This window comes from Pan troglodytes, chromosome 7 (assembly GCF_028858775.2).
Source record: "Pan troglodytes isolate AG18354 chromosome 7, NHGRI_mPanTro3-v2.0_pri, whole genome shotgun sequence".
Classification (NCBI taxonomy): domain Eukaryota; kingdom Metazoa; phylum Chordata; class Mammalia; order Primates; family Hominidae; genus Pan; species Pan troglodytes.
Window position 1 is genome coordinate 46,206,117 of NC_072405.2, and position 13,176 is coordinate 46,219,292.

A 13,176-nucleotide genomic window follows, 5' to 3' on the forward strand; every position below is an offset into this window, starting at 1 on the left:
TTCGAGACCATCCTGGCTAACACAGTGAAACCCCGTCTCTACTAAAAACACAAAAAATTAGCCGGGTGTAGTGGCACGCGCCTGTAATCCCAGCTACTCATGAGGCTGAGGCAGGCGAGTTACTTGGACGCAGGAGGTGGAGGTTGCAGTGAGCCGAGATCGTACCACTGCACTGTAGCCTGGGCGACAGAGTGAGACTCCGTCTCAAACAAAAACAAACAAACAAACAAACAAAAACTTTTTTTTGTTAGCTGGGCATGGTGGCATACTAGCTAGTCCAGAGGCTGAGGCAAGAGGAGTTCAAGACCAACCTGGGCAACATAGTGAGACCTCCATCACCACCTACCCCTCAAAGAGGTCTGCTTTCTTCACTCAAAAGTTTGGCTCCCCCGGGGGGCTTTTAGGTTGTGCATGGAGGAAATGTTTAAGGTCAGTTGGGGGTAATTTCCCAGCCTCCACAAATCAGGGGGACACAGACACACACATAGATGAACATTCCATCCTGTTGGACACATCTCCCTCCACCTCCTATGAATGGAAGTTTGCAGATATGCGATGTATGATTTATGTTTGTAGGACTAGCCTGTTACACAAGGCTGAGTGCACAGTGGCTGTTAGGTAGCTCTGAGCAATGAATGAATGAATGGATGAATGAATGAATACCTAACTGTGGATGATTACAGCAGACTATGTTCCTTGTGCTCAAGCCAGGATGCTGTGACCCCCAAATCCCCATCAAGGTATACTGATTACCCCCAACGAATACCCATAGCCCATTTTCTTTTTCTTTTTCTTTTTCTTTTTTCTTTTTTCTTTTTCTTTCTTTTTTTTTTTTTTTTTTTTTGAGACAGAGTCGAGTCTCACTCTGTCACCCAGGCTGGAGTGCAGTGGCACGATCTTGGCTCTCTGCAACCTCTGCCTCCTGGGTTCAAGCGATTCTCCTGCCTCAGCCTCCCTAGTAGCTGGGACTACAGATGCATGCTACCTTGTCCGGCTAATTTTTGTATTTTTAATAGAGACGGGGTTTCACCATGTTGCCCAGGCTGGTCTCGAACTCCTGACCTCAAGTGATCCATTCACCTCGTCCTCCCAAAGTGCTGAGATTACAGATGTGAGCCACTGCGCCCGGCATGTAGCCCATTTTCTTAGGCTTCTGTCTCCAGATTCTGTCCCAAAGCCACAGATTCCCTTCCCATCCAAGCCCCAGTTTCTTGGTTCCCCCTGCTCACCACCAAGTTGGGGTGCCCTTGTAGAGAGGGTAGGTTAGAGAAAGGAGACTAGACCTATGAGAGAAGGCAGGGTGGAGCAGGACTCACTGCAGGTCTGTTTTCTTTCATCGCCTGGGCCTCCAGCCCTGCCTGGACAGCCCAGCTTCCAGGCTGGGTTCAGGGGCAGTCTCAGGACCCAACCCCCTAAAGCCCCTCCCTAGGCCTCCTTCTATTGCCAGTCGGTGTTCAGGGCTGACCTGACAGGCGTCCAGCCCAGGGAAGGGTGGCAGGGAAGTGCAGGAGCGGGCAGAACACCTTACATGTCCTCACCAACATTTATGTCCCTTGCAGTCAGGCTAAATGCATGTGAAGGCAGCCACGGAGGGACGGGAAGCCACAGGCCAGCCTTTCGCCTGAGGTTGTGTGTTGAAACAGGGCCTGTGCACAGCGAGCATCCTCACTTTTGGAGGTCTTACTGTCGTATCAACCATACTAAAATGTACCCACATCCGTCATCGAACATAATAATTATTGCTAATGACATAGTATGACATTGGGTAATTATGTCATTAAGCATTGGTTAATTTCCGTCTTTGCAGCATCTATATTTTAGAGGCAATGCTTCTCTTTTAGGTTTTAGGCATCTCTTTGAGCCCTGGAAATGCTCAAAGGCACAGCGGCTGCAGGGGAGGCTGAGAGCTCTGATTTCGGTGGGTGTTCGAGCCACAGGGCTTTTTGGCATCAGCAAGCAGACCGCCCCCTACCCATTCTATGATGGTTTCCCTAAGACACGGGCAAGCTGCCAGTGGCAGGTGTTGGAGACAGGGCCTCCCAGACTCTGGGAACCTCTAGGAACCTAGTGATGGCCTGAACCGATGGAGGCTCCAGGATCAGACTCCCTAGGGAGTATGGATATCCCAAGTCCAGAGAGGAGCTCATTGGGTCTGAGTGGTTGGCAGGGGGCTGACATGCATGACTCTTCCCGCACATGTGAGAAACATTTAGTTCAGGCATGTGCTATGTGCCCACGTGACTCCTGCAGGGTCATCTTTGATGTTGGGGTGGTATCTGGTACGTTCCTGCGGCTGCCCAGAGCCCACAGAGCCTCTCTGTAGACGCCAGCCGCTTGCTCCCTTGGCCTCCAGCCTCATTAGTGGGAACTCTGCTTGCTTCTCTTCCCCAAAATAGGACCCCAGCCGGGAGAGAGTTCTGGAATGGACTCGGTGTGCCCCCTCTCTCTGGCCAGATTTCAAACTCTGAAGTAGAGAACAGGAGACTCCAGGGACTGGCCCTCCTTCCTGTGAAAAGCTTGACATTAGGAGTGGGAGAAGGGCGTGGGAGGGAGGGAAGAAAGAAGCCAAAGATGCCTGGCCAGGCCAGCCAGGGCTCTGGGGCAGAGCTAGTGTGTGGTTGGGCAGGAAATCTACCTGGCTGGCCCCCGTGAGGTTTTAGGGTCAGAGGACGGAGCAGGTTGAGGAGGCGTCTGTCTTGTGGGGGTTGAAGAGGGCCGAGGCTGACCCTATATCTGTGTTGGATGGAGCTGTGGGTCCAAGGCTCCCTCCTTCCCTGCCCAATTGTGGCCACTTTGCCTGCTTTCCTCCCAGGGGACAGCCTAGAATGGTGGGAACATTTTTCTGCCCATTGGATGAAGCTGTGTGTGTGTGTGTGTGTGTGTGTGTGTGTGCATGGGCCTGCGTGCATGTTCATCCCCATCAACAGTGCTGTAACACCCAGCTTTCTACCTGCCCATAAAAATGCCAGACCCAGGCAGGCACAGTGGCTCATCCCTATAATCCCAGCACTTTGGGAGGCTGAGGCAAGTCGATTTCTTTAGTTTAGAAGTTCAAGACTAGCCTGGGTAACATAGTGAGATCCTCACCTCTAGAAAAACTTTTTTCTTTCTTTCTTTATTTTTATTTTTATTTTTATTTATTTATTTATTTTTTGAGACAGAGTCTTGCTCTGCTGCCCAGGCTGGAGTACAGTGGCATGATCTATCTTGGCTTACTGCAACCTCCGCCTCCCAGGTTCAAGCGATTCTCCTGCCTCAGCCTCCAGAGTAGCTGGGATTACAGGTGCGTGCCCCCACCTGGCTAATTTTTGTTTTTAGTAGAGATGGGATTTCACCATGTTGGCTAGGCTGGTCTTGAACTCCTGGCCTCAAGTGATCCACCCACCTTGGCCTCCCAAAAAGCTGGGATTATAGGCATGAGCCACCGCATCTAGCCTCTACAAAAACTTTTTTTTTTTTTAATTAGCTGGTCATGGTGGCGCATGCCTGTAGTCCTAGCTCCTGGGGAGGCCAAGGTGAGAGGATTGCTTGAGCTCAAGAGGTGGAGGCTGCAGTGATTTGTGATCATGCCACTGTACTCCAGCCTGGGCAATAGAGCGAAACTTGTCTCTCTTAAAAAAAAAAAAAAGACCAGACCCCTGCACTATCTGTCTAAAACTGCCTGCCCTCCTCTTCCCAGATAGACCCACCACAAGGCACCCTCTGGAGAATAGAACCAGCAAGCTCAATGTCAATGGAGGCCCCTCTCTGGATAATCTAGGTCTAGAGTAAACTTCCTTAGACCTCTCCAGGTTGTTAAGGCCAAAAGATCCAACACTGGGTATCTGAGGACTCGAATCACACAGCAATCTGCCTGAGGTCTTTCCAAGAGCTAGAAATTTGGCAAGAAGGGGGCCCCTTGGAGGAGAAGGATGAAAAGGCCTTTGCCTGGTGCCTGCATCTGCGAGTGGGTCAGAGGGTGGGGCATCAGGACCATGTTCTCTGCAGCAAGAAAATATCTCATTTCAAGACTTTCAGGGCTGGAGTTTGTGCTGGGCTAGCCAAACCGGAAGCGTGGGCTGCAGCTGCCCCCCACTCAACTCAGCCCTTGCCTCCCAGCACACACAGAGGCTGCCTCAGAGAGAGAGGGGTGGGTGGAGGGAAGAGAGAGAGAGAGGCCGAGACCGGGCCTGCATGAAGTCTGGGCTCAGGGCAGCCTGGGGAGGGATGGGAGCCGGTCCCAGAGATAAGCTATTCTGGGCCAGAGGCTTGTCCTTGCCCTCCTCTGGGGCAGGTCCCCGATCTGTCGCTCTGCTGCCGCCCTGCACACGGACACCAGTGCACTTGGCCCGCAGCTGGTCTGAATTTAGATGTGTTGGCAGAGAATAGAGTAGTAGGACATTCCAGAGTCCTAAGACTTTCTACCAAAATCAAAACGAAAGTATCTCATTAATAATTTTATATTGATTACATATTGAAATAACATTTTGGATACATTGAGTTAGATTATATATATATAAAAATATATATATACACACACACACACATATATTTTTAGAAACAGGGTCTTGCTAGGCTGGGTGAGGTGGCTCACGCCTGTAATCCCAGCACTTTAGGAAGATGAGGCGGGCGGATCATGAGATCAAGAGATCGAGACCATCCTGGCCAACATGGTGAAACCCCGTTTCTACTAAAAATACAAAAATTAGCTGGGTGTGGTGGCATGCACCTGTAGTCCCAGCTACTTGGGAGGCGGCAGTAGGAGAATCGCTTGAACCCAGGAGGCGGAGGTTGCAGTGAGCTGAGAGCATGCCACTGCACTCCAGCCTGGCGACAGAGCAAGGCTCTCTCTCAAAAAAAAAAAAAAAAAGAAAAGAAACAGGGTCTCGCTCAGGCTGGAGTGCAGTGGTGCAATCACAGCTCACTGCAGCCTCAAACTCCTGGGCTCAAGTGATCCTCTTGCCTCGTCCTCCCAAGTAGCTAGGACTACAGGCAGGCCACCACGTCTGGCTACTTTTTAAAAAATGTTTTATAGAGACAGGGTCTCGCTATGTTGCCCAGACTGGTCTTGAACTCCTGGCTTCAAGCAATTCTCCTGCCTCAGCTTTCCAAAGCACTGGGATTGCAGGCATGAGCCACTGCACCAGGCCTAAATAACATATGTTCTCAAAATGAACTTTTAGGCCGGGCGCGGTGGCCGTATCATGCCTGTAATCCCAGCACTTTGGGAGGCCGAGGCGAGTGGATCATGAGGTCAGGAGATCAAGACCATCCTGGCTAACATAGTGAAACCCTGTCTCTACTAAAAAAAAAAAAAAAAAAATTAGGGTGGCGGGTGCCTGTAGTCCCGGCTACTCAAAAGGCTGAGGCAGGAGAATGGCGTGAAGCCGGGAGGCGGAGCTTGCAGTGAGCCGAGATCACGCCACTGCACTGCAGACTGGGCGACAGAGCAAGACTCTGTCTCAAAAACAAAAAAAAAAAACAAAAAAAAGAAGAACTTTTATACTGTGTGCGTGTGTGTGTTTTGTTTTTTTTTTTTTTTTTTGAGACGGAGTTTCACTCTTGTCACCCAGGCTGGAGTGCAATAGCGCGTTCTCGGCTCACTGCAACCTCCGCCTCTTGGGTTCAAGAGATTCTCCTGCCTCAGCCTCCCAAGTAGCTGGGATTACAGGCGCCTGCCACCATGCCTGGCTAATTTTTTTGTATTTTTAGTAGAGATGGGGTTTCACCATGTTGGCCAGGCTGGTCTCCAACTCCTGACCTCAGGTGATCTGCCTGCCTCAGCCTCTCAAAGTGCTGGGATTACAGATGTAAGCCACTGCACCCAGCCAACTTTTTTTTTTTTTTTTTTTTGGCAACAGAGTTTTGCTCTTGTTGCCCAAGCTGGAGTGCAATGGCGCAATCTCGGCTCACTAGAACCTCCGCCTCCCAGGTTCAAGTGATTCTCCTGCCTCAGCCCTCCAAGTAGCTGGGATTACAGGCATGCACCACCACGCCTGGCTAATTTTGTATTTTTGGTAGAGACGGGGTTTCGCCATGTTTGCCAGGCTGGTCTCAAACTCCTGACCACAGGTGATCTGCCCGCCTCAGCCTCCCAGAGTGCTGGGATTATAGGTGTGAGCCACCGCACCTGGCCCAACTTTTAAACTTTTTAAATGTGGCTACTAGGAAATTTAAAAGGGGCTGGGTGCGGTAGCTTACACCTGTAATCCCAGCACTCTGGGAGGCCGAGGCAGGCGGATCACCTGAAGTCAGGAGTTTGAGACCAACCTGGCCAACATGGTGAAACCCCGCCTCTACTAAAAATATAAAAATTAGCCATGCATGGTGACGGGCACCTGTAATCCAGCTACTCTAGAGGCTGAGGCAGGAGAATCACTTGAACCCGAGAGGCAGAGGTTGCAGTGAGCCGACATCGTGCCATTGCACTCCAGTCTGGGCCACAGAGTGAGACTCTGTTTCAGAAAAAAAAAAAAAAGAAAAGAAAATTTAAAATGACACGCACTTGCAATGGTGTTGTTGTTGTTGTTGTTGTTGTTGTCAGCTCTCTGTTAAAGAATTTGGGGTATTTGAAGTGGGTTAAAGGCTAAAAAGTTGGGAAAATGTGAGGAATCACCCCCACCAATAAATAAAATAATAACATGAGTTCATAGAAGATCTAATATCCCATATAACGACTACTGTGATGTACTTTTTGACATATCAACATTGTGCGTGTGTGTGTGTTTGTGTGTGTGTAAGCATTTTGGAAACTCAGCCAACCTACCCCCCTACCCATCACTTCCCACCAGGAAATGTCACCACTGGAGGGACCATTAGGCAGGGACTGGACGGGTGGGAGGGATCTATGGAGTGGGGAGAAGGAAGGAAGGAGATGAGGTCTCCACCCCTCCCTCCTCCACCCCTCGCTCTAGAAAGCCCCTTCAACTCTTTTCCATGCTTCCCTCCATCCTGGCCACTGTCTTCTCCACGAGCCAATGGAAGACAGAGCAGCTGGAATGTCAGCCGTCGGGGGTCTCCCCACTGCCCCTGGTCTGTTCACCCACCACTTCCAGGAAGCTTCGAGGCTCATCTCTTTGCCAGCTCTTCTTAGGGCTTGTTCCTTCCCACTTCCCCCTCCCTTCCAGTCCAGCCTGGAGGCCGCTCCCTCAAGGAAAGGCCCAGGGCCTGCACCTCTGGCCTTCCCACGTCAGTTCTCTACCCTTGAGACCAAAGAAGGGAGACCCTTTGCCTCAGCCCAGGGCAGGCAAGAGTTTGGGCGGAGAGGCTCATTAAAGCTTTCTAATAAGCAATTAACTGGGGGATGAGCCCTTTGGCTGGCCTGGATCTCCCTCCTCCCAGCAGGGAGCTTGGCAGAGAAAGGCTGAGTGGGTGGGCGGAGATGAGACACTCGGTCTCTCTCAGTCACTTGGGGCCCCTTTCCTCCTCCCCTAAATACAAACGAATAAATAAACAGAACCCTGAGGCGCAGAGGCTGAGACTGAGGCCTGGCTTCCCCTACACTCGGGGCTCCATTGGCTTTCTGCCAAGGCTTCAGAAGGCTTAGGAGGCCAGGATGCGGCCACTGTGCACTCAGGCCCTCTGAGATGGGTGCCTGTGAGGTCCTTCGCTCACAGGTGAGAGTGTGCGAGCCTCTGAGGAAGGGCAGCTCCCGCCTGCCTCCAGACCTTCTGGGCATCCTGGCTCCGTTCAAGCCATTCTCCCCACCACTCTCCTCGGGATATTGGGTGAAGGGCTTGAGCAAGGATGGAACTGTGAAGGGCATCATGAGGGGGCACCGAGGGTCAGCCCTGTGGTTCCAGAGTGGAAACGGGGCATCACAGCGTCACCCCCACCTGCTCAGCCCACCTCCCACCTGCACACAGAGCCCCACGTCAGAGCCAGGCTTGGAGGAGACTCAGGGCAGGAAGGTCTGACTTGGGGCTGGGTGGACCGTTGGCCAGCTTCTCCCTATAATCTCCGGAAGTAGAGGGTGGGGTTGCTGCCTCGCACAACTCCAGGGGGCGCCATTGACAAAGATGCAAGCTGGCCCCACCAGTGGTGAAAGCGGATGCCCGGCACATAACAGCACCTTGTCCTGTCTGTGTTCTCTCTGTCTCTTCAGGCTCTTGAGCAATAACAAGATCACGGGGCTCCGCAATGGCTCCTTCCTGGGACTGTCGCTGCTGGAGAAGCTGTAAGTGCTGGGGAAGGTGAGGTGGAGGAGGGGGGTGGCCGTGATGGCAAGAGGTCACCCCGGGGAGGAGGAGGAACGCTGGTCGCTGAGTTACTCCAGAACCTGCCGGCCGAGCAGGGCCCAGAGTTAGACCCACTGGGACTTGACCAACAAAGTTGCCCAGGGCTTGACCAACAAGGAGAAGCCACAGAGGCGCTGGTATGGAACGAGAGACCAGCTCCTCTGCCAGCCACGGCGAGAGAAGTGGGGAGCGGGTTCTGAGAAGCTCATTAACGCTCTTTAATGAGCAATTAGCTGTGAGGGCCGAGCTCTCGACTGGCCTCCCCCTCCCAGCTGGGGGCCCAGCATAAAAGGGCTGAGGGCAGCTTAAAGCGACTGACTGCGGCCCTTTTCCGCCTTTCCTACAAACAAATCAACAAACAAAGCCCCAAGGGGGCTGAGGGTGGGGAAGGCCGATCATTTCCAAGCCTCTCCCCCACTCCAGCCCACCCCACCCTGGTTCAGAGCCGCCTGGGCAGTGGCAGCCTTCAGGCTGGCCTTGGCCCTGAGGCTGCCAGCCAGGTCTGGGCGTTCCCCGCTAGCCGGCTGGAACCTCATTCCCAGAGCTGGGGCCCCTGCGTCTGGTGGGGCCAGTGTGGGGAAGAGGGTTATCGAGGAGGAGCTGGTGGCTGTGAGTTGTTAGGGAAATAGGGGGATGCAGAAGCCCTGCCCTCTCCTCATGGGGAGAGTGTTCACGGGGCTCATGGAGAGGTAGGGTAAGCCCTGGGTGGGAGACCTCACTCAGCCACTTGGGCCAGTCACTGAAGCTGCCAGACTCAGGAATGTAATCACCCTCTAAGTCCCCTGCTCCGTCGGTACAATCCAGGGACCACAGCCTGGACCACAATTCTGGGTCCTTGCCCCTCCACAGAGGAAGCCTGGGCCTCCCACCTCTCCTAGAGCCTGACTCTTGCTTTCTCTCTCACGCCCCCATCCCGTCTCCCATCTCTGCTCTCATCCTGCTAGGCGTTCCTAGTTCCTCTGACAGGGAGGGCCCTTGGCCCCTCTAGCGCCATTTTGCCCAAATGGGTCAGCGCAATGGGAGACACAAAAGAATAAGGTGTGACTCTCCTGCTCAAAAACAGCCCAGGCAATTGCAGTCCAGGGGAGACCACAAACAATGCCATGTATACTAGAATTAAGTATATTGGGGTCTGGGCGTGGTGGTTCTGTAAATCCCAGCACTCTGGGAGGCTGAGGCTGGAGGACGGCTTGAGCCCAGGAGTTCAAGGCTGCAGTGAGCTATGATTGTGCCACTGCACTCCAGCCTGTGTAACAGAGTAAGGCCCTGTCTCTTAAAAACACACACACACTTAGGCCGGGCGCGGTGGATCACACCTGTATTCCCAGCACTTTGGGAGGCCGAGGCGGGTGGATCACTTGAGGTCAGGAGTTCAAGACTAACCTGGCCAACATGGTAAAACCCCGCCTCTACTAAAAATACAAAAATTAGCTGGGCATGGTGCTGCATGCCTGTAATCCCAGCTACTCGGGGGCTGAGGCACCAGAATCTCTTGAACCTGGGAAGCCAAGGTTGCAGTAAGCTGAGATTGCGCCACTGCACTCCAGCCTGTGTGACAGAGCGAGACTCCGTCTCAAACACACACACACACACACACACACACACACACACGGCTGGGTGCGGTGGCTCGTGCCCATAATCCCAGTACTTTGGGAGGCCGAAGTGGGTGGATCACGAGGTCAGGAGTTCGAGAACAGCCTGGCCAACATGGTAAAACCCCATCTCTACTAAAAATACAAAAATTAGCTGGGCATGGTGGCATGCGCCTGTAGTCCCAGCTGCTCAGGAGGCTGAGGCAGGAGGATTGCTTGAACCCGGGAGGTGGAGGCTGCAGTGAGCTGAGATTGCACCACTGCACTCCAGCCTGGGCGACAGAGCAAGACTGTCTCAAAAAGAAAGCAAAACACACACACACACACACACACACACACACACACACACACACATAGATTAGGGCTCCTGTCAAGTTCAAAGGAGGTGTCAGCAAAGTCCAAAGAAGTGTTCACAGGTAATGGAGACACAGTATGGATGTGACATGGTGTTGAGATTTCTCATCATGACAGCAGCCTCGTGAGGGAGCCTCCATGACACCCATTCCACCGTGGAAGGGAAAGCCTCTGGCCCCAAGCCCCTGAAGCTGGGAGGAAAGAGTGATGGCCTGGCTGGGTTCCTGGGAGTGGGAAGGCACAAATCCCATATTTGGGCAGAAAGGTAGAGCAGGCTGTCTACCAATCTGGGACAAGCTGGAGTAGCAGGGCGACCCGGGATGGTGACAGTGACATTTGCACGCGGCTCCGTGACTAGGTCCCTCTGACCGTCTGCTCTGTGGCTCACAGACAGAGTGGTCCTGATGCACAGAAAGGGCTGCCACCAAGCTGCTATCTAAAAGTCTCCTTGATGCCAGCCATGGTGGCTCACGCCAGTAATTGCAAAGCTTTGGGAGGCAGGCAGATTGCTTGAGCTCAGGAGCTCAAGACCAGTCTGGGCAACATAATGAGACCCTGTCTCTAGAAAAAATATTTTTTTTAATTAGCCAGGCACAGTGGTATGCACCCATAGTTCCAGCTACTCAGGAGGCTGAGGTGGGAATCGCTTGAGCTGGGGAAGTTGAGGCTGCAGTGAGCCATAATTGTGCCACTGCACTCCAGCTTGGGCAAAAGAGTGAGACCCTGTCTCTCTAAATAAATAAATAAATAAATAGGCCAGGCATGGTGGCTCTCGCCTGTAATTCCAGCACTTTGGGAGGCCATGGCTGGCGGATCACCTGAGGTTAGGAGTTCGAGACCAGCCTGGCCAACATGGTGAAACCCTGTCTCTACTAAAAATACAAAAATTAGCCGGGTGTGGTCGTGGGTGCCTGTAATCTGAGCTACTTGGGAGGCTGAGGCAGGGAGAATTGCTTGAACCCGGGAGGCATAGGTTGCAGCTGAGATCACGCCATTGTACTCATTGTACTCCAGCCTGGGCAACAGAGCAAGACTCCGTCTCTAAATAAATAAATAAATAAATAGAAATAAAAGTCCTCTTGGGTGCCAACAAAGAGGGAAAGCAGCTAAGCATTCGAGAGCTCTGTGTCCTCTGCTCAGCCCAGGCTTGGTCTTGGAGGAAGTCTTGGAGTCGCAGGAAACCAAATGTCCTTCCAGGGGTCTTTGGAGGAAGGCAAGCCGCAGTGGTCTCTTCAGCCCCTGCCCTGCCCCTCTCAGGCTGGCACCTCCCACAATGGCTCTTCCTCCTCCTCCTTAGCACACACAAGTGAGAAGGTACTGCACAGAGCCCCTGGTGGCCTCACTGACATCTCCCCTACTTCAGCCTTGCCCCTGTCTCCTCATCCTTCAGTCTCATGAGAGCACATTTTTCTGATGAAGATGAAAAGATGGCCTGTCCTTCTCCAGCACCAAGGCTCTGGAGGCTGCATAGCAAGTGCACCCTGAGCATGGCAGGCAATCAGAAGAACCAGGGCGGCAGCAGCTCACAAGAGGCAGCATCTGGCTTGATGCCGAGTCATGCGATGTAGGAGCAGTACTAGAGTGGGAATTCTAAACGCTGAGTCACAGCTCCTGCTCTGTGCTGGTCACCCCCATCCATTCATTCTGTAGGTGCTCACTGAGCCCTTCTATGTGCCAGGCTCTGTTCTAGGCTTTGGGAGTGAGCACAGGAGATCAGGTGCCTGCCCTCCCGGCCCTTACCTCTACTGATAGGACCCAGAAAATAGCAAATAGGTGTGTGGTGTGTCTGGAGGCCTAAGTGCAGCAGAGAAAAACAAGGCGGGGTAAGGAGGTGAGAAAGCAAGAGGGCCAGGGGTGCTATTTTATGTAGTGAGGTCAGGAAGGCCTTGCTGATGACATGCCTGGGCCTGAGACCTGAAGGGATGAGGACGGAAGCCTGGAGCTCTCAGGAAGGATGAAGAGAGCAGGCATTGCCAAGGCCCCTGGGTTCAGGGAATGCCTGGGGAGTCTGAGAAATAGAAGGGCAGCGTGAGCTGGCAAAGCGAGCCAGGGGGAGGTGGCAGGAGACAGGTAGGATGTGATGCCGGGGTGGCTACTGGGATGGCCTTCGATTCCTCATTGTCAGAAGAGCTAGGGTAGATGGGGTGATTTGGGAGGTGCATTATGGATCTAAAATTCTATGATCCTTGGATGTGTGTGGGACACCCACAGCGCCCATAGGGAGAAGATAATCACAGGACCCAGTGACAGGGCCAGGCTTTCCAGAGGAGGGGCCATCTGGGCAGAAGGGTGTGCCGTGGGCAGCAGGACAGGGATGGTGCTTGTTCAGGGCTGGAGGAGCTCAGGGTCTCCAACGTGGTCACTGATCACTGCTGTATTTATATATACAAATACTTATTATTATTATTATTATTTGAGATGGAGTCTCGCTCTGTCACCAGGCTAAAGTGCAGTGGCACGATCTCGGCTCAGTGCAACCTCTGCCTCCTGGGTTTTAAGCGATTCTCCTGCCTCAGCTTGCCAAGTAACTGGGATTACAGGCACACGCCACCACGCCCAGCTAATTTTTGTATTTTTAGTAGAGACGGTGTTTCATGTTGCCCAGGATGAGGATGGTCTCGATCTCTTGACCTTGTGATCCGCTCTCCTTGGCTTTCCAAAGTGCTGGGATTACAGGCATGAGCCACTGCACCCGGCCTTTTTCTTTTTTCTTTTTTGAGACAGAGTCTCACTCTGTCACCCAGTCTGGAGTGCAGTGGCACAATCTTGGCTCACTGCAACCTCCACCTCCCAGGTTCAAGCGATTCTCCTGCCTCAGACTCCTGAATAGCTGGGATTACAGGTACATGCCACCATACCTGGCTAATTTTTGTATTTTTAGTAGAGATGGGGTTTCAGCATGTTGGCCAGGCTGGTCTCGAACTCCTGACCTCAAGTGATCTGCCCACCTCAGCCTCCCAAAGTGCTGGGATTACAGGCATGAGCCACCACGTCTGGCCACGAAGACATTTTTT

At 52.8% G+C, this 13,176-nt stretch overlaps 1 protein-coding gene across 2 annotated transcripts in view; it reads left to right on the plus strand.

Annotated features, from left to right (window-relative positions):
- ADGRA2 (adhesion G protein-coupled receptor A2) overlaps positions 1–13,176 on the plus strand; it is a 45,978-nt gene that overhangs the window by 8,799 nt on the left and 24,003 nt on the right. For both annotated transcript variants that reach the window (XM_016959331.4, XM_016959332.4), the window contains exon 2: positions 8,084–8,155. In XM_016959331.4, coding sequence (XP_016814820.4) covers positions 8,084–8,155 — 72 coding nt within the window. The remainder of the gene's footprint in view (positions 1–8,083; positions 8,156–13,176) is intronic.